Source organism: Polyodon spathula, chromosome 12 (genome assembly GCF_017654505.1).
Source record: "Polyodon spathula isolate WHYD16114869_AA chromosome 12, ASM1765450v1, whole genome shotgun sequence".
Lineage (NCBI taxonomy): Eukaryota > Metazoa > Chordata > Actinopteri > Acipenseriformes > Polyodontidae > Polyodon > Polyodon spathula.
In genome coordinates this window covers 26,449,664-26,472,138 of record NC_054545.1, presented here as the reverse complement: position 1 = coordinate 26,472,138, position 22,475 = coordinate 26,449,664, and the positions used below count along the sequence as shown (strand labels likewise).

The following is a 22,475-nucleotide window of genomic DNA, read 5'->3' as shown; positions in this document are numbered from 1 at the left end:
GAAAACTACAACGTGGTATGCAACTCAATATGCCAATGTAAAATTTATGAAGCGCAATTAGTTAATTATATAGGCTAAACTTGCAGCCATAGCTGTATAGTATTTTGTACTTTAAAGCAGGGGTTGGCAAGTGGTGGCCCGCGGGCTAATGGCGGCCCATTTGACGTTTGGTGGCGGCCCCTCTGAGTTTCTTTATCAATATATTACATTTAAAAAAAACATTAATTAGATGCGCCGCCTTGGCACTTGCGCAGCCAGCTTCTGTGTTGTTGTTGCAGGAGTGATTTTCTCAAACCGCACGCAGTCTGTCAGTGGTTATTAGGCAACAGTTCCAAGGCACGCAGCCAGCGTCACGTGGAAGTACGTAATCAATGCTTATGCAGCTCAGAGCGGCTCACTAAAAGAATCAACTTAACGACTGGCTCAGTTCTGCTCCTGCGGAGCCACTCAGAGCGCTACTGAGCATTTTTCATCAGTGATCAGAGTGAGCAAACAAAATGGCCACCTGCAGGAAACAAGTGGAGATGACAGGCAGGATTCACAAATACGTTTGTCAAGAACAATGAACTGGTTTCGACTTATGAAGTTATGTATTAATAGGCTAAATACGATGCTAAAAAAATTTGTTTTCGAATTTGTATCATTTAATTACATTTTTTAAAAATGTACAATTTAATAACCACATGTAATGTTAAATGGGAATAGATTAAACCTGCATTTGTGTATTATGGCTGCTTTTGGTAGGAATCCACATACCTTCAAAATACTATTTGCGCACTATTTCCTTGGAGTTTATTTTTCTTTGAGAAACACAGAATTAACAGGCAGCTAGTAAATGTAAATGAAACCCATTTAAATAGTTATTTATCTTTGCTGTTACACAGGCAAACACTGTTTGAATTCTGCTTGGTTTTACATTGTGAATTCTGTGTGGTTTAAGATTGTTGACTGAAAAGACAATAGCAGCGGTATAGCGGTAATGCCTTTGTTCAAAGATTTCCATTTTTTAAAAATAAATACAGTATAATTACTTTGCCCAGTGTGTTTCTGTAAGTTTGCTGGTACTGTTCAGGTATTACACCCTGACAATTGAGTAATTGTTCAGTTTTGTTGGTGGCGGCCCACAAGCCGTTTTGGTTACGCTGAGGTTGCCAACCTCTGCTTTAAAGTACCTTTCACCATTTGAAATAAAACGATGTAGTTTAAACTCGCCAATCCCAAGTGGCATTGAATAGTAAGTAATGATACAGCTAACCAAAGCTTGAGATCAATTGTCTTACCTTGTATACATTAGCAAACTTATCAATGATGCCCCTTAAATTTTTCCATTTATATATGCATATTCTTTTTTTCTTGGATGTGCATACTGTATTTTTAAATACAGTGCAATAGCTTTGAAGTTTACCCATTGATTGCTGGTACCCAGTTACTTCCTGTTGTAGGTCACATGTTATGACACCAGCTAGACCACTGGACTGAGATTGACCTGTAGCACAGGAAAGCGGTTTGCTTTAAAGCACCAAATATTTTAACATCCCAAGAGAAAGGAAACCAGCCAATGCATAAGTGGGAAGAAGAAATGCATGTGTTTATTTTAAAAACAGGACTTTGGACTTGGCTTCTAGTCTATATACTGTAACACTATAAGGGAAAATATTGCTGTACTAGGAAAAATATGCTTCACTTGAGTGGAAATAAAAAATTTAAAAGAAAACAGACCATGAAATTAAAATAAGGGACTCCTGGAACTGCTTTAGTGCTAATATTAGATAATGCAATGTGTATTCAAGCCATTTTCAGCACCTCTTAAATACAATTTGAACTGTAATATCAATATAAACCATGCATTTTTTTAAATAAAATTATGTTATGCGATGTATAATGAAAAGTATTTAAAATACAGTATTAAACAAGTTGTTATTTAAGGTTTTTAGTGTTGTGGCAGAGGGCATACCATGCAAAACTGCAACTCCCATTATATGAAGTAAAGAGAAGTATAATACCTACTGGTAACATAATACAGGATGTAGGGAGATTATTTCAGTATGAATATGGTATTAATTGAACGGTCTGTTTGGTAGCTATGTGGCTTTTTATAGGGGAATTGGGTTTTAATAAGAACTGCATTACTTTTTTTTTTTTTAAACTTGTGTCATTGTCATGACAAGCAAGGGTAAAGGAAGACAAGGTGATGGGAAACGTCCCTACCTGATTCATCATCAGACTTGTCATTTTCTGAATCTGTTAGTGTAAGGACGGAGTTCTCACGACTCGAAAGACCGGAGCTGCGCCGGGATTTTATTCCTCTTCCCCACAACCTAATGGCATGTTCTGGAGACATGGCGCCCTCCGTGTCAGTGTCTGCGTCCGAGCCCACGCCCAGGGAGTAGCCGTGGTGCAGCAGCCCCATGTCAGAGCTATAACCACTCTGATGGGGGGTGGGCTCGCAAATCCCCAGCTCAGCCAGTGTAAAGTTACCTAAAAAAAAAATCCAGAACAACGAACAGAAAAATAAAAAAAGGATCCCAATGAAACAATTTCCCATCATTACAAAGCAAAATGAAACAAACATAAATTAAACAAATGAACACAAAATAAAAAATGTGACAGTGATTAAAACAGAGGAATCTAAATCTGTTGATTAGGTCAAGTTTCATAAATTATGTTCTTTCCTTGTTTAAAAGTACTTCAAATGGTATGTACCTATTAGTATACACCAGATGGAAAAATATTTGTCTTTGTTTAACATATTTGTTTTGCTGTCTTCCTGAGAGATTTGTCCAGTCTACATTCAGTAGAGTCCATAACTATTAAACAATACTAATAGTGTCAGATTTAGCAATATTAAAAGAAACTTAAATTCAATGACAAAAAGTTTCAACTAGAATTCTTTTTACAAGCTCCTGGTCATTGAATTTAAGTTTATTTTTGTATTTCTAGATTTGGCAAAAGTATACCATTATTTTTGCATTATTTCTTAAATTATAAATCACATATGACAACTCAACCAATCTCAGTTAAGGATTTGTCAAAATGTTATCTTTTCTTGAGTTAAAGGCCATCCTGATCATAGAACATGGCACTTTTTTTTAACACCATTTTTTTTAATGTTCTTTCATAAGGTTCCTGGGTGCAATGTTCACATTTGTGGTTTATAATAAGTAATGTCATGTGTATTATAACAGAAAATATTCACAGATTGAGCAGCCAGATCCACCCAAACTGCACAAGATGACATCTCTTATAAAAACAAAAAAGATGCCTGGGGGCTCCCAAGTTGCGCATCCAGTAAAGGCACTACATGTAGAGGGCAGGATGCGCACTATAGTCTGGACATCACCAGTTCGAGTCCAGGCTATTCCTTTGCCAACTGAGGATGGGAGCTCCCACAGTGAGGCACACAGCTTGCTGACTGCCACCCACAAGGGAGGTATGGTTAGGTCAGCCAGGGTGTCCTCAGCTCACAGTGCACCAGCTACCCCTGTGGTCTGGCCAGGCACCTGCAGGCTTGTCCTCCAACACTGTAGCTCTGGGCGGCTGCATGGTGAGTCTACAGTGTGTAAAGAAGCAGACAGCTAACAGCACACACTGTCAGAGGACAGCATGTGTTTGTCTTCGCCCCTCCCGTGTCAGCGCAGGGGTGGCAGCAGTGGGTTGAGCCTAAAAATAATTTCTAAATTGGGTGAAAACAATAAAACTAATTGGAGACTAAAATTATGAAACTATAACACAGAATCTTTTAGTATCATGAAAATAGATACAGTCAAATCTTGTTAAAACAAACTCAGATTAGACTGATTTCCTGATACTATGAAATCTCTACATGGTCAGTGACCAATTTAGCAGTCACTTATTGTAAATTATTTCTTAGAATACAAATTCACTTAATACACATTTTCTGTTTGTGCAAACACAGACTGTGATATCATTTTCAAGAACAATTACAGCTGGAATAATGAAGATACCTTGAAGGAGTGCTGCAGGTCTCTGCTTTTTATTCTTGTTCATGCAGCTCTAAAAGGAAGTCCTCTATGGGAGGTCATTTGGATCCTATCAATTCTATTTAAAGCTTCCTCTCCTCCTCAAATCTCAAACAAAAAAGTCATTTTCCCACTGCTTAAACTGAATGAAGCATCAGCCCTGGTAAGTAATGTTAAAATAAATAACATATGATTAAAAAAAAAAAAAAAAAAAAAAAAAAGTGTAATTGTTTGAGCCATGAGAGCCATCTTATGCAAAACATATATAGATAATTGCTGTACAACGCATGCTAACCTTAACTGGGTGTCAATCAGCTTGCATCCTACATAAATGTTAAAACATATTTAGAAACATATTAGGTCGTGAAAGTTAATATGCTAGGCTGTGTATTTATAAATCTGTAATGCAGTTAAGGGAAAGCAGCATTTTAAAAACTGTAGTGGTTACAATTGAGACAAGAAAGTGTGAAAGTTGCCTCAAGAGCAAATAACAAAAGAAACAGCAGGGACAAGGGTGGGAATTGAAAGGAAGGTGAGTCTGTGCACAAAGAAAGGAGACCAATGCGAGCTACAGCATACTAATGCTGTTGGAAACACCTTCAAATGAGCTTAAAATTAATTCTGCATCTAATGAAGAGGCCATTTGGAGAAATCAATGCCAAATGACTTTGTGATTTCGAAATACACCCTCTTACCTCCAACACTGAAGGATAAATTCATAAGTAGAAGAATGTAAGTTGTATACATTTAATGGTGTGTTAAATGCTATAAAGCTGTATTTATGGTACTTTTTAACTAGTACATAGTGCGCGGCTAAAGTTCTTGGAAGTAAAGGGACCACATTATAGGAAACATTATTATTTGATAATTATTTTCAGCTTGCATCATGCTTACCCTTTAAATATCTTTTGTTGTAATGAATCATGTGTGTCAATTCCAGGACTCATGAGAGGCATGACAGTACCAAAAGATGCTGGGCGATTTTTCAAACAAGGAAACCAGAAAAACATTGCAAATAGCATTATGATATACTATTGGTTAACTCTGTGACAGTGGTCCCAGTGAAACAGATTCCAACTGCTTGTGTTCAAATGTGTTGCTGGCATGAGAAGAAGAAAACTAGCTTCTTATTGTTGTACACATCCCACTCTATTGTGAAGAATGTATTCAAGGTAAGATTATCTGCATGTATGTATTATCAGTACATGTATTATCTTTACACTTACAAAAAAGCCTGTCATGAATTAAGGGTTTACAATGCAGTGAACTCGGTACATAACAGTGCCTTAAATGTAAAAGACTTGTATACAATTGTAAAATGTCAAAAGCATGTTACCTTATTCTTTTATAATTATAATTTTAGATTTTATTTTAAAGTTTAACTCAATGAAAGTGTTTCGTTTATTCAGGTATGCTCAGAACAATTTATTGCTGATAGTTATACCCAGCTTTCCTTGTACACATTTTGTAAAATCTACTTCCCCCGATACATAATCAGAATAAGAAGGCTGAACTTTTATGCTAACCCCAGCAAAAGTTGTTAATGCTACAGCCAACATCACCTGGATAACAGCATTATTAATGTCAGCAAAATGCCTGCCTTGTGTGTCACATGATTTATGGAACGTTAATGTTCAGCCAAAAACACTAGGAGTAAGATGAAAAAGTCAAAAGAGCAGTGTTTTATCCATGAAAGTTAAAATGAAAGGAACAGAATGGCATGACTTATTTGTGCATGTACAATAAGTCTCACCTTTTGGCAGTAACTTTTCAATTTGGGTTTACCTATGGTTTTCTTTTAGGGAGAGAGATTCTCCTTCCAAATGCCAATGACCCTATTAATAATAACACACAAGAGCGTTTCATGTTGGTCTTGCGCATCTACTGATATTGTGCAGCTTTTCAATTGTGTAGCAGAGCTATGAGTGCAGCCTGCCTCAAAAAAAAAAAAAAAAAAAAACTAAAACCCACAAATATCACCACATTGATTAAAAAAAAAAAAAATAATAATTCCATAACATAGCCCTTTACACTATCCATGCATTATTTGCAACAACAAAAAAACAGACTGCATATCTATTCAGATACATATTATACACCTACATATAAAATAAATCAAGATTTCCCTACAGAAGGGTAGCTACAAATAATAATAATAATAATACTAAAATAAATAATAATACTAATAATAATACTAATAATAATAATAATAATAAAATACCTGAATATCAATTGCACAGGGATGGCGCAAGGCTTTCGCCAGCAGAATGTTGTTGTATATTGTATTATTCTGGATCCAATATAGCGGTAAATACGTGGAAGCAACTGTTTTTTTTTTTGGGGGGGGGGGAGGGGGGTTCCCGTGTTTTTGTTCTTGTGAAACAAGACAAATTAGGTTTAAGAGATTTTACATCAACTCTATAGACGCCTATAGTGCTGAGAATGGTAATAATTAAGAAGACCACTGACACACATTCCCAGCTATGCTAATTTAAGACATTTTGCGATAACCATGATAAATGGTACTTAAAGCTAGTGTAACATGAATTGCATATTATTAAATTGCTAAGGGACTGAAAAGTCTAAGCTTAAGCAATCAGCTATCCGATCACTAAAGAGGAAAATGCAAAAGTGCAAATGATAAAAAATGTATTTCTATGCTTTGCAAAGGGCTTTAATAATAATAGTAGTAGTAGCAGGAAGTGTGCGGCCAAAACTTGGGTTGGCATAACCCTACGTCACATCCTCACTGCAACTGAGAATTTGATACCTGTGCGCTACGTCACATCCTCACTGCAACTGAGAATTTGATACCTGTGTGCTACGTCACATCCTCACTGCAACTGAGAATTTGATACCTGTGCGCTACGTCACATCCTCACTGCAACTGAGAATTTGATACCTGTGTGCTACGTCACATCATCACTGCAATTGAGAATTTGCAGTGTCTAAACTGCATGTAAACCACACTATTCTGTAATGTGGGAGATCTGTATCCTCAATTAAATAAAACATACCTTTATTTGTTAACTAAACAGACATGGAAGTTCTCAAAATGTCACAATATACTGTTTTTTCTTCTTGAGTCAACTTACACTCTTGAAAAAAACTACATTGTTGCTTCATGCAGTACTGTTAGTTTAAATTATATAATTCAATGGAATTATTTTACAATACTGAAAATGTTTGTGCCGCAAGGATTAGCCTGTGAAGGCACTGGGTGAGTATTTAGCAAATTAGACACTTGGACACAGTCACGGGCTGCGCTTGCTCGTGTTTCTGCACACCACCAGATAAAGACTTCAAAGCAACTAGCTCATAAATATGAAATTAAAAGCAAGGCTTTGAGATACAGATCTCTTTGTTCCTCTCTGAAGTCAGGACTTGATTGACATAATGAGTCACTGATAATGTCATGGGACGTAGTGTTTTATACCCCCCCCCCCCCCCCATTTTCCTCAGGAGGAGCGCGCTATATTATATATATATATATATATATATATCATATATATATATAATATATATATATATCATATATTATATTATCAAAGAACACTTGATGGGGAACGATGCGATTTGCGAGTTTGCTATAAGTAAAATACATAATCTCAGACCACGACTGAATTCAAAACCTCTAATACTTATGATCATCTTTTTCAGGTGCTGCTGAGAAGACTTGAGCTTATAGCTTGCGAAGACAAGCGGCAATGATGAAAAATCCTAAACTAAATCCTCCTCTAACATCAACATAACATTAACGTGCTCTCCCCAGAATAACACACACACCACCATTATTTCAACATCTATGTCGTTATCTGTTCTCCCCAACAGTTTATCAACAGCGGTTTGTTCATTGGACTTGGTTATTTGCTCAGCTACTGTGGAAGGTATTCCATAATCCCTGACATTGTATATTTTATTCATTTAATGCCAAGTTTAGTTTCATGGTTAACAAAGTAATGGCACCACTAACAAACACTTCATTTACAAAACAAAGCCGCAGTCTCCAGTGATTTAAATACTTTTTTTTTTTTTTTTGATTCTCCATGTGTCCCACAAGCATTTTCATTTTGTTAGACTATAATAAAATCCCTCTGAGTCAGTTTATGTTCTGCAGCCTTAGGGCTGTCAAGCTGTTTCAGCTGCGGGGGTAATGTCAAGTCTTTATACCCTTTTAAAAAATGACACAGTGTCTGAACCATATATATATATATATATATATCTATTATATATATATATTATATATATATATATATTATATATATAGTTATTTTCAGTAAATATAATATTTTTCTGTAATGGAAAACACCTACTTTTGGAAGCAACACTTGAACAGTTTTTTAAGAGTGCTTTTCTGTTTATCAATTTTTAATAGGTATAAATAGTACAACTTGTAATAATACAAATATTATACCTTTCAAATAATTATTTCAACATTTTTAGACTTTCAAATAATTAATATTAGTAATATTCATCTAATTACTGCTTGATCAATAAAGCAATTGATTCCACCATGTTATACTTGTAAGACTTCCACCACGTGCCAGGGTGCATCAGTCAGAAAAGGGCTCTGCTTTTTTTTTTGTAAACAGTTACATGAGGCAGTTTGAAATGAAACAGATCCTCTGCACCCACACACTTCTAGTAAGCGTTGATCTATACTGTGAAATAAATTAATCAGTTGAAAAAATTAGTTTGCATTAAACGCTAATCAATTTTGGGTAGCACTTTCCTCTTATTTATTTATTTTTTTATTTCGTAATGTTTTCCACAAATGTAATTGTATGTGTGGTTACATAGTAATTATGTTGTAAATGCACACACAGTGTGATTACAAAAGATGCTAGCAACTTATAATTATAGTTATCATCCTATTATTAAGTGCACTGTTGCATAGTAACTACACATTATTACAGTGTATCTGCAGTTATTAGAAACACCGAGATTGTAGAAACATAGTACATGTGTGATTTCAGCAATCTGAGATCATGGTTCAACGGGGACTCTTTTTTGGCAGATATATGCTGCTGCTAAGCCTACAGAAGGTTAAAACCGATTCTATAAATGGATTCTATAAATGGAAAATGGGACATTGTTTCAATCACCTAATACAGTCGATTCTCGTTCGTATGAATTTTAAGGACTGAGCAAAAAAAAAAAAAAAGGCTTATCTAGGAATCAAAAGTCAAATACTTCAATATTTATTGATGTTATAGTAACACTGAAATCAAATTTCAATTACAGACCAATGAAAAGTATTACACATTTAAAAGTACTGTACGTTTTATTGAAATTACAGCTGTACTTGAACTTTTAAAAAGTATAGATTGCAAATGAATTTTTTAAACCAAAAATGTCTTCAGGGTATTGAGCAAATCATAAATATTGCCTACCTGCAGCCACAGTTAGCTGTTCATAAGCTTGTATTATTGTTTACAGGCTTCTGAATGTTTTATTTTTGAATGGTTGACAAAGTGTTCATGGGAATGTTGAAATCTGTAGCAACATCTTTCTTTTCGTACGCAAGAATTGTGCACGTTTTTGCGTCAGTTCTATGGCAGCTCGAAATGCATCATGGGTTCTGTAGTCCCTGAATAGCATTAAAATACAGTACAGAGGCTCTAATGTGGATGCATGTTAATAGATTTCCCAATATCCTTTACACTCAGTGGTTCAAACAAGTGTTTTTTATTTTAATCACATTTTCCCCATTTCCCTGGGAGGGGAGGTTTTATAATCGTAGCACTAACAGGATATATATATAATATATATATATATATATATATATATATATATAATATATATATATATTTTTTTTTTTTTTTTTTTTTTTTTTAAAGTGAATTTGTATTATAAGTAATAATTCACAATAAGCAACTGCTACATTTTGTTGGGACCTAGTAGAAAATGCGTACGATCAGGAAATGTCTCTAATCCGAGTTTGTATTAATGAGAATTCACTGTATTTGAAAAGAAATTAACATCTCAGAAATAGTTGGCGTACACTAATATGGATCTCCATCTGTCCTTTCCCATCAGTAAGTCAGTTATTGCATGGATACAGTAAACTTTCATGTGGTCATATGTCCAAATTGAAATGTGTCAGCTCTATATAGAACTATGGTACTGTACTAAGAAAATGTTTAGTGGCTGCACTTATTAATGTCTGACTGGTTTCCTTCCTTATTATAAATGTAAATATTCATAATAAATGGAAATCCTCAGCCATTTACAGCTGCTGAATTACAAAGCTGAACCAAACTGAAGGTGACAGTCCTGAACAGACTTATTTTCAAACGTGAACTTCCTAGATTTGCACTTCTGTGGACTTTTTTAGAAGCTCAGCTATTTCATATTCGTTTAAATACAAATTTCAACCGGGGCCCTGAGACAGCTATTGATATCACTCTGCACATGATGAATGATGCAATTACAGACCTGGTTCATTACTTCATCCGGAAATTGTAATAATGTTACATACAGAGGAGTATAGCAGAAAATGCTGAATAAAACAAAAGAAAGACAAATAAAAAGAAGGGTATATTGCATCCCTGCCTTTAATAAAACTGGTAATTAAAAGTATGAATGTAAAAAAAAAGTCTTCTGAAAGTCTAACTAAATACACATAAAATGTGCTAGTGTGAGCAGTTTATATTTGAGGGCTAATAATGGAACGCTGTAAAATACATGAACAGTTTTGGTAAGAAGTCTCACACTCGTTTTTGCTTAATGCCCAAACATTAGTACTGCTGCATTGCATTTCAATGGCATCAGGATTCACATAATTCTTAAGGGACTCCATGATGCAGGAAACCCGAATGAGAATGGGCTGTTTACAGATATCCTATTGTATGAGGCACCGTTAGGGACATAATTCAGACTGACACCTCACACACTACACACTGAAATCTCATACTCTACATAATGAAATCTCATACACTACATAGTGAAATCTCATACAGTACATACTGAAATCTCATACCGTACATAATAAAATCTCATACACTACATAGTGAAATCTCATACACTATATAATGATATATGGTAAATATACTATGCCTGTTAAAATTGGCAAAAAAATTATAACAATGATTATTTGAAAGTCAAGGCCTTTGTTTTGGTAGTAATGGTGTAGAATATTTTTTCTCCCTGAAAATGAAGATTATCTCTTGTATGCTGAGTTGTGCTTTCATACATTCCCTTTTGACAAAACATGTGAAAAGCAGGGAAGAGGATATTGTGAATTACTTTAAATCGGGTTCTCCTTTGCCTTGAACAAATAACAAGGCAAGAGTTCAACATTGAAATCATTATTCTGGAGCGTCTACACAGAGATCTTGAAGGCCATACAAGAATAGTAAATTCAAGGCTTTCTGTGTGCAATTCTTTCACTGGTGAACCAGAACATAAAAAAGGACTTATTTGTATTCTAGAAATGATTTACAACACTTTTCGTCTTTCTCTAAATGAATATATGAAACCAGACCGCTCTGTCTTGCTAATGCATCTTTCCGTGTACCCGTACCCCCAACTGTTAGAACTGGGGCTGTGGCTCGTCCTCGATACTGCATTTCACAAGAACAAATAAATCATTGCATATCCCTTGGATTCAGTTGGCAAAGTATTGCTAAATGCTTTGCAATACACTGGCATACTCTTTTTAGACTCAGACACCATCTGATAATTCAGCCAGTCATTTTCTGCTATTTCCTACCATGACTTGAATTGTGAGAAATTTAATATACTATAAAATACACCCAACGCTGGAGAAACAATTGTGCTCAGAAGTCTAAGAAGACATAATCTCCGTGTTCAGCGTTTTGCGTGTAAGGCAGAGTATTTGAGATATTGACCCCGTTAGGAGAGCTTTCAGATGACATATGGAAATTCGAAGACGGATTTATAATGCCCAAAGTCCTAACCAGCTGTAGTATGAAACCCTTTTAAGTTTTAAATATCTTAATAAATATTTTAATTATTTCAAACATTTGGGGGTCCTACTAAATTACCACAAGGTACCACAAAATACCCCACATTTACCCCAAAATACCCCACAGTTACCTCAAAGTGCCACAAACAATCTTTAAATACCATAAACAATGCATTTGTATCATTTGAGCCGATGTACTTTATTGAGTTGCAGTGCCGTACTTCACAAGACAAAAGGTGTTTGTTTTAACACATTTATATAAACGAAACATAACTTCATGAATGGATTTTTTTATATATATATATATATAACACAGGTAATGGAAGTAAGCATTGATAATAGTGAAAATTGTACTGCTGATGGTACAGAAATAGCCGTGTCATTTATAATAAACAGTGTTTGAGTCTTTTGCTAATATAATACATTACCTGATGTTCTGAATTTCTTTATGTTTATTTTCATTACGTGTGCTACATTGTTTTTTTTTTTCATAACGGATACAAGAGGGTTTACATTTTACATAACTGTAAACCTTAACAAAATATTATACAATAGACAACATGCATGGACAACTGTACTTTAATCAATGTATTGATTGATTTGAGCAACAGAGTTAATTCAATTTATATTAATCCTTTGGAGATTGTATGTAGCATATTAAACCTCCTGCCAAAAAAAGCTAAACTAAAGGAATTGCTTTGCTTCCACGCTGGCAGTTTTATGCACTTTTTTTTTTTTTTTTTTTTTTTTTTTTTAAACTGTAGATTTCATTTAAAGTGCATTAAAAATAAAAATAATTTACTCATCAGCTTTAAGATTATCATAATCTAGAGATTATCCAACATCTGTGCTGTTCAGGATAAGAGACGGGATCATCAATTTCTAAAATCAACATCTCTATAGTATTTCGGTTTAATATAAAAACAAAGTGCAGTTTTTTCATTTAAATGTGATGTGAATTCAAAGAGGCACAGTGTTCTACTCATTATTTGTTTTCTTTTTTTTTTAGTTTAGTCTGAACTAAATTCATTTGTGAGCCAACTTTATGTTGATATGTCCCCAAGATTACACAATATTCTAGTCAATGCTGGACAGTTAGGGAGCTAGGCAGCCTGTTTGCTTTTGTGTCTCATGTAAGACTATATCGAAAACAATTATATAACAAATTACAACACTCAAAATAAAGGATTACGACTAGGTGTGACTGGAATCTACTTCCATTAAACACTTTTGTACGGCTAACATTTTGTTTCTGCTTTATAAACTAAACACTATCATAAATGTACATAAATGTTGTTTTAATAAAAGTTTGCCTTGTCTCTTGTGGTATCATAGACTCATGTTTTGAGTAAAAAGTAACAGTAAAAAAGAAACAACTTTGTTACAAGTCAGAACATTTCATTGATTGCTGGGTTGTTTCTTCTTTGATAATGGGCCTTTGTAACTGTACATGTGTTACAAATCAAAAACTGGCTGCTTTTCACATTTACGAATCTAGGACTACTTAATGTAACAGCAGGTGGGTAGCTTACTGCTAATTGGAGTCTGTGCAACTAGCAGTGCTGTCAATCTAGAAAATGTTATCACACAAGCATCTCCTTTACAAATATGTAGATTTTAGATTTTGAAATTTAAAAAACTGATCCATCAGTGAGACTAGGTTAAAAGCTTTATAGCCACAGATACAGATAGGCCCAGTTTATTTGCATCGTGGTTAAGATGCTGATTTGTGCTGTGCGTGGTCATCCGTTCACCTGCCTCTGCTAAACAGACAATATATATATAACCTTACATCCTCATTTCCAGCCTCATCTGGGGAGTTGTTAGTCAAACTGCCTTGACAGATACCTTTGTCTCAGTGATGGCTGAAATATGTCAATCAAGATTTCAAAACAATACAAATTGCCTAAGTGTCAAAATCAAGGCAGTCAAAATGCAGTGTTACAGGTTACCTGTTTTTATTATCTGATAAAAAAAAAAAAAAAAAAAAAAGAGAGTTGTTTTAAAATCACGAGTTGTCCTGACTGAAATAATGTCTCTAACCATGCCCTTGACTCTTGTGGAAACAGCAATATCTACCCCAAGTGTCAAGCACAGTAAAAAATGAATTCAACCTGAGTAATCCAAAGGACTGATGAAGAATCACTTCCCTACAGCCTAGGCACTTCAAATGTGTGAAAAGCTTAACATGAAATGTTAAAAGAATAAAAGATATAGACCATACCTAGAAAGTTAGTTTGAGGATTCTTCAAGGGTTTAACTGCAGCGGTTGCTTTCTATTAGTTTGTTGGTGCCATTAATCAATTCAAGTACCAACTGATGTTTTTAGGGCTTTATCAAAAGCCATTCATTCTACAAACACACATCACAGCTTTCCGATTACAAAAAAAAAAAAAAAAATACTTAAGCTCTGTGCAATTTCTCTACCAACACATTGGTAAATGTTATAGAACTGGGCCAAGTATGGGTTTTTCATGGCTTAATAAACTCAAACAATCTTTTTATTTTAGCTTAGCCTAGTAATATACCATGTTCTTTTAAGAGTTATTCCTTCCTATAGCCAAATATGTTTGCTGATACATAGCATTGGAAGCTCCTGTTTTACATACAAATTGTAAGGGCATTTTTAAACATTGAAAAGGGTAACTTAAAGATGCCAATAATATACAAAAAATGTGTTTTAAAAAATGACAGACAACACAACACTGATACCAAAGAAAAGTAATGTTGATATATGAGAATGCTGCATGCAAAGGAAAGTTTAAAAAGCAAATAAAACTGGTGGACTTTTTTTTTTTTTTTTATTGCAACACTGAAACATCTACATTTTTTGTTTCGTTTCGCCCATTGCAAATACCATACAAACTACCACAGCTGTCTCGAATTAAGTTGCTAGAAGTATCACACTAATATGTATATATTTTTTAAAGTATGCCGTTTCCATTTTCCTAATTGGGATGCATTCACTTTATTTATATATTATATCCACATATAAAAAGGAAGGTGCAGGCCAGGTAACAGATTTTGAAATAACTTAAATTGCTATTACCTCTGAAACTGTTATAAAAATATAATACAACATAAATCTGTGACATTGTGTGTGTGTGTGTGTGTATATATATATACACACACACACACACACACGCACATATGCATACACACTTCCAATAACCATTTAAGCCCCTATGTGCCAGTAAAACATAGTAAAAAAGTATGACACACATTTGATATGTATTTTTTATGAACAAAAAATACATGTATTTTTAAGAGAGTAACACAAACATCATACACAATAAAAACAAAGTTGTTTTATGGTAAATAGCAACACATGCAATAAACAATAAAATAAGACATTTATTTGTAAACAGTATAACACATACAAAACATAAGATGTTATACATATTAAAACAAATATGCCAGATTTGCAATGAATAATAATAATAAAAACAAAAACAATAAACTAAACAATAACATGCACATTATTAATGTGTGGTGCGAGCGTACAGAGGGATATGAACACCTTGGAAGCATGCAGAGATTGATGCATGTGCACAGAGGGATATGAACACCTTGAAAGCATGCAGAGATTGGTGCAAGCGCACAGTGGGATATGAACACCTTCAAAGCATGCAGAGATTGGTGCGAGCGTACAGTGGGATATGAACACCTTCAAAGCATGCAGAGATTGGTGCGAGCGTACAGTGGGATATGAACACCTTCAAAGCATGCAGAGATTGATGCATGCGCACAGAGGGATATGAACACCTTGAAAGCATGCAGAGATTGATGCAAGCGCACAGATGGATATGAACACCTTGAAAGCATGCAGAGATTGATGCGAGCGCAGAGGGATATGAACACCTTGAAAGCATGCAGGGATTGATGCATGTGCACAGAGGGATATGAACACCTTGAAAGCATGCAGAGATTGGTGCGAGCGCAGAGGGATATGAACACCTTGAAAGCATGCAGGGATTGATGCGAGCGCACAGAGGGATATGAACACCTCGAAAGCATGCAGATTGATGCGTGCGCAGAGGGATGTGAAAACCTTGAAAACATGCAGAGATTGATGCGAGCGCAGAGGGATATGAACACCTTGAAAGCATGCAGAGATTGATGCGAATACATAGAGGGATATGAACACCTTGAAAGCATGCAGAGATTGATGCATGCACACAGAGGGATATGAACACCTTGAAAGCATGCAGAGATTGATGCAAGCACACAGAGGGATGTGAACATCTTCAAAGCGTGCAGAGACTGACGCGAGCACAGAGGGATGTGAACACCTTGAAAGCATGCAGAGATTGACGCGAGAGCACAGGAGGATATGAACACCTTGAAAGTGTGCCGAGACTGATGCATGCGCACAGAGGGATGTGAACATCTTCAAAGCGTGCAGAGACTGACGCGAGCACAGAGGGACATGAACACTATGAAAGCATGCAGAGATGAACGGCGGAGTGTATTTCTCTGTTGCTGTGTACCTATATACCATACCTGCATACGTCCTGGAGCTGAAGCACTTTACAGATTTCTAAGTGCAATTGCTACTGAAATGTTCTGATCAGGATATGCCTTATAATACAGCTGTGCAGTCCTGCTTTATAACTAATCTAGGGAGGTATTTTTATTGCACAAACAACAGCCTGAAAATGTGTCCAGAGTACTAAAAGTTCAGCTCAGAAGTAGTAGCATGTATGACATTTATAAATATAACAGCCCATAGACAACAAAGACCACACCATTAATCACAACAACATTTTAAAATATGCAATGCTGTTTACATATTTTAATTGGTGTAGGAGTATAATCAAGTCCCCCGAGCCATCACCAGCAAAGTAAATAGCGACTGACAACAAAGTGACATATAGGAATACAACTAATTGTAGCATTTTAAGCACTGGTTTGGAAGTGGAATAAAGTATTATTGAATTGACCACTATGAAGGTCTTTCTGAGTTGCAGTGGTCTTGTAGTTTGAACTGAAAATTGATATGAAAAAATATGTTTTATTACATTTTAAAGACTAATTGGCCGCATATGGCTAAATGATATTTACAGTAGTCATTTTCCCCTATAGCTTAACCTTTATTCCCAAATACGACTTTGTGACACGCCCACTCTCATATCATTCAGTATACAGCAGTATACAGTATTGACCTTGATTGTGTTGATGATGTTATTGTCTGTTCACCCCATCATGAAAACAAGTTCTTGAATCTCATCGGCGCAGATGACACTTAAATGGGAGACTGAACAGTGAAATAGTCTAACAGGTGCCTGTCACAAAGAAGGCTGTAGTGGGTGACGTCAGACCAGAACCTGGAACCAACACAAAATAAACAGAGAGGTGGAGTTTGGTGAAGCTGAGCGATTGTTTGCGCTCAGCATTTAATAATTGAACACACAGAAAATAAAAGGTTGTAAAAGACAAACAAAATACAGGACACTGCACTGGCAGCCAAAACAAAGAGACAAACAAAAACGAACCACACAGACAAACACAGTGAGCTGCTATTATTATATCTATTACTATTATCTCCGTCTCCAATCGTGTTTTCCACTCACTCAACAACCCCGAGTGAGTGAAAACATGCTGCATGCAGCTGTACCGAGACTCAATTGCTAATCAGTCATTCAATTGGAATCTCGGTACTACTGCATGTAAATTAATAAAGTGCAATTCCCCGTGCTCGCATATTATTACATTTTACCTGCACGTGAAGTGCTGTGCAATCCTCGTGCCTAAATACAAATATACATTTTAAACACTCATGTTACACAGACCCATTTATATCCCATTTACCAATGACTATACACCAACATTAACACACAACACGCAACTTACAACACTGAAATACACACAGAGGCAGGGCAACATTGCCACAGTGCCAATCAGGTCAAAGATACAATTATTCAAATTTTAATATTAAAGTATTAAAGATGTTTCTTCAGCAGATATTTGCTTTAATATATGAAAGCCTGTTCTGACTTGACACAATTTCAGTCTAGGTAATGCAATAAAACATAAAATCCAGTGACATCAGTTACTTTTCCATAATATGGTGCTTCTACACAGCAGCAGATCAAAGCCATTGTTCAAATATTCTAGAAGAGAGCATATTTGTTTACATGACCTGGGTAAACAAAGGGCACTAAAAATTAAGCAGTCTTTAGACAGTCACTGTTTAAATCAAATCGACAGATCCCATTTGGCATTTATTTCCAGTTAAGCAAACACGTTTTAAAAAATGGTGCAATGGGTTGCGACTCTAAATTTAAAGCTATTGATGCATTATGAGCATCAGCAATTTACTCAAATCCTCCGCTGCTATGTTCTACTATTATAATAACCTTGACTTGCACAAAGAAGGAGACACATAGAATGAAATAGCTAGCTACACTTGATTTTCAAGGTGTGGTATCTGAAACACAATCAACAAGTACAGCGAAACATCATCTGTAATTGACAAACCCAGGACTGGAAGACCCAAAAACCCAATACGTGAAGATAATATTTTAGCCTTTTAGTCTTGTCCCTCTTTCTTAACATAGGTATTCTTACTGCAACACACCCTTTAAGTCTTGATTTCAAGAGTGTCCTTCTTACCGTTGATTTGATGGACAACGACACCTATGCCTTCTACCAGTTCTGTTGTCAATTCAGTTCTATGATTGCACGATACATTTAAATGCATATCGGCTAATTGCATAATTCACTTAAACCAGTAAAGTCCATTATACGTTGCATTTTAATGCAGATAATTGCATAATGCAAACAACTTTGAATGTTTAAAAAAAAGAAGAAATTAGTGTTTCAGAAATAGCAGCAACATCAAATGCACAGCAACTGCATGACATCGGGAAAAGCTGGCAAGACAGACACAGAAAATAGCAAAGCGAATCTGTAAAACCCTTGAGCTTCAGCACACTACAAGCCTTCATGGAGCCAAAAGGTTGTAAGTCTTACTTTAAATTATTTTACGTTTCACCTCGTGCATTACAAGAGAATACTGTTTGTATTGAGTGCATAACATATTTCAAGTTGTTTTATTTTTCCGAATGTGTGCAGTATTTTGGGTTACTTGTAATAAAATATATGGGAAATTTTAGCTGAGTGAACTGTAATATGCAGCCTAAATAGTTTATTTAAAAATGTAAATTTGATTGTAAATTTGTATTAATATACTGTATCTCAAATGTTAGAAATATAACAAGGTGCTGGAAAGTAACTTCAGGGGCACATTTTTCAGCACTAATTCAATTTATTCAATTTTTTGGGGAGGGAGGGAGTTCAGAAATGTGTTAATATTTTCATAAAAAATTAAAACAAGGAAATACACTTTCATAACTATTTATACATGTAGTTACACAAAAATGATATGATAGGGAAACATTGTTAGATACATGTTTTCATCTTCCCAGTTGTACTGTACAATCAGGTGCAAAGTGCATGTGTAACTATATGTAATGTAACATACATGTTTTGAAGTGTATCTGCCATCTGATGCACCATTTTCCTGTTTTATTTCAAAAGCCAGCATACCATTAAACTGCATGCAGAAGTATCTTGAAAATGCACTGTCCACTTCTCCTGTGGTGTTGATCTTTTTTTTTTTTTTTAGATCTGCCTTAGATCTGCCAGATTTTTTTTTTTTTTCTTTATATAAGATCTAACAGATCAAAGGCAGGCAACTGGGAAACATCACTTTCAGCATTTCCTGAGACTCTTTCCAGTGAAGTTGCTGGAACCGCTATCATTTTAAGCCCAAAAAGTGTGGCGGACTGGTATAAGAGAAAGAGAAAAAATGTGCTTTTGTTTTCATCTGGCTTTGTTTCATTGCAATGGATTTCAAAGACTTCCATTTCTCTTCTGATTCTATATCTTTTATATGAAACGTTACTTCTGAAGATTCAGTACCACATTTGGATGCAAACATCCTTTTCTTCTTTAACAAGTTGAATCATAACACACAGAAGAAAGACCATGGCTTTGCGTCTCGTCCAAAATGGCTTCAGCAGAGCACACCCAAGACTCCAAATCAGGTTTTCATAGATCAAGTATATCCAGATTAACCTAGATTTAAACCTGTTGCATCCATGAATACATTTGATAACATCAAAACTATCCTACCCCACAGTACTTTGCTTTTCATTTGAAAAGGCTGCTGCTTGCAGCATCAAGATGGATGACATCTATTTATTTATTTACTTTTTTATTAAATAAGCCACTGCAGGTTAGTATTTCAATGTTAAGCTAAAAATGTGGGAAGTACCCACATTTTAGTGTGGTGAGCGCAAATACAGGAACCAACACCATTATCATTTTTGGTTCAAATAAAAATAAGGATTTAATAAGTTAATAGAAAGCTCTATCAATTTGTTTGAAGAGCAAATCTTACTCTTCAGTTGTTTCAGTTTGATTTTCTCAACCTGTGTGGGTTACCTTGACCCTTCAATTACTATTTTATGAATAGTAATTGTTATTTAAAGGGAAGATAAAGACAGATGTATGTTGCTGCAGGTTTAATTACATTACTGGAACTATAAATTCAATAATTGTAAGAACCAGTACGTTATAAAAGAATGACCTTATCATTGCAGTATAATGTTTACTTATTTGTGATGAGTGCCTTCTGACTTAACTCTTTATCTCTACAACATTTTTTTTTCTTGACGATATGTTTCTAGACACAAGAAATAGGGGGCAAATAGGTAAGAAAGTGCATTTTAAAACCTTGGTTAGCACTCATTTAAACTTAACTTTAAAAAAAAATCCCACTACTAAACAGTAATTGAAATATTGAAAGCATTTTTTTTTCTCAAATTGATTTGAGAAATGTGGGTTTGTAACAACAGTCATTGACAACACAACAACAAAAAAAAAAAAAAACATAAAAACAAAAACTAAAAATTACTGCAATATGGTCTTCTGAGAATAGAGTCAAACAACACTAAACAAAATGCTTAGGACAGGACAATTTGCTTAAAATCTTTTGCAAAGTGCAAGTCCCTCAAATATCAATATTTAAATGCATTTACTGAATACAACTCAATATTTAGGATGTTTTAGACTGCAAGTCCTTATTCAGTTAGATTACAGCACAGTAATAAAAACTGCACTTTGATTGTCAGATATAGAGGACTTTAAAGTAAAAGATTAAAGTTTATATTATGCATTCCTGCTGGACACAAGTTGAAGCAGTAAGGTGTGTTCTTATGTAAAACTATATTGAAAGGTGTAGCAGTTGGTGGTGTATATTCTTATTGAAAACACCAGTTCTTTTAAAAGTTTCCATTGAAATAAGTGTATCTTTTTTATATTATTCTTTTATTCAGAAATTCAATCTGAAACAATAACTCACTGAGATCAAGAAACATATCCACGTCCAGTTTTAGTCATGGTTCCTGGGATTAAAAAAAAAAAAAAAAAAAAACCCTCTGCTGAACATTTCTTAAAAAATGTTGGTTTAGTATGAGACCCAATGCAGCAAAGATATGCTGAAGAAAGCTAATGCATTTAAAAAAATAGCAATTAAATCAGACAATATCTATAAAACATGCAGAAATACAATCCTAACAAGCAGCATTTGGGTGAGAAAAAAAAAGAAATGACTGTTTATTCATATTTGTTTTTCACAGCTGTAGCTTGGAGGTGTTATTACATTCCTAATGCTGCAAGTGTAACAGACAATGCTGTGTGAGGCATTGCCGTTATGGACTCATGCCCAGTTCATTTGCAGGCTCACTTGTGGTGTAGCAGGTTGCCTGTTTACGCCCAGCAAGTACAGCAGTAACAAAGGCACACATTTGTGGAATGTCACTTGAAGTTAATAGGCTAAACTACAGAAGAGTATAGGTAACGGACACCAACACCACGGTGTAAAAATAAAGAAAAAGAGTCCTAAATACTGAATGCAAGGGTCTCCAGCAATATACATTCTTCATGAGGAAACCACAAACCAACTTTAAAAACAGCTTGAAACATAGGCTTTTAGACTTCCCAGGTTTTGGCAATCGGCTTGGTGCTGCTTCAGAGTTGCCAAGCCCCCTCAGAGTGCTGAAAATGAGGTGGAACAGACTGCAAAGAGAGGTAGTGTAGGTTTAAATGTATCTGTTTTGAATGCTATTGGCAGCTGCTGCTGAAAGAAGGTGACATCCTTTGTCATATTACTTTTTGGTGGAGGAATTTTCTTGTAAATCAAATGATGATTTTTGCAATCGTATTTAGTTTCCTATCTGAAACTTTACATATGCTGTATATTCTATTTAGTTTTGTTACCATTCAGCAAAAAAAAAAAAAAAAAAAAAAAAAAAACTCAGTACAGACTTTACATTGGCGACAAGAAGTTAATCTCTTTCCAGTTGGTACTAATGTATACATTTGACACTTCCAAGTCTTGTACTGTGATCGAACTGAGAGACTTAAAGATAAAAACCTCCCTAAATAATAAATGAGAATTACACATTTAAAACCTTGACATCTCTTGGGATTTCGTGTAACTGCTGCCCTCTTTTCCTGACTGCCATCAATGATGTTTGCTGGGTCAGTCACCCAGC

The 22,475-nt window shown here is 35.1% G+C and overlaps 1 protein-coding gene across 8 annotated transcripts in view; it reads right to left on the bottom strand.

Annotated features, from left to right (window-relative positions):
* The window catches only part of LOC121324203 (teneurin-2), a 460,344-nt gene that overhangs the window by 329,451 nt on the left and 108,418 nt on the right, over positions 1-22,475 (bottom strand). For 7 of the 8 annotated variants that reach the window (XM_041265803.1, XM_041265804.1, XM_041265807.1 and 4 more), the window contains exon 3: positions 2,209-2,478. The exons of the other annotated variant lie outside the window; for it this stretch is intronic. In XM_041265803.1, coding sequence (XP_041121737.1) covers positions 2,209-2,478 — 270 coding nt within the window. The remainder of the gene's footprint in view (positions 1-2,208; positions 2,479-22,475) is intronic. 8 annotated transcript variants of the gene reach the window in all.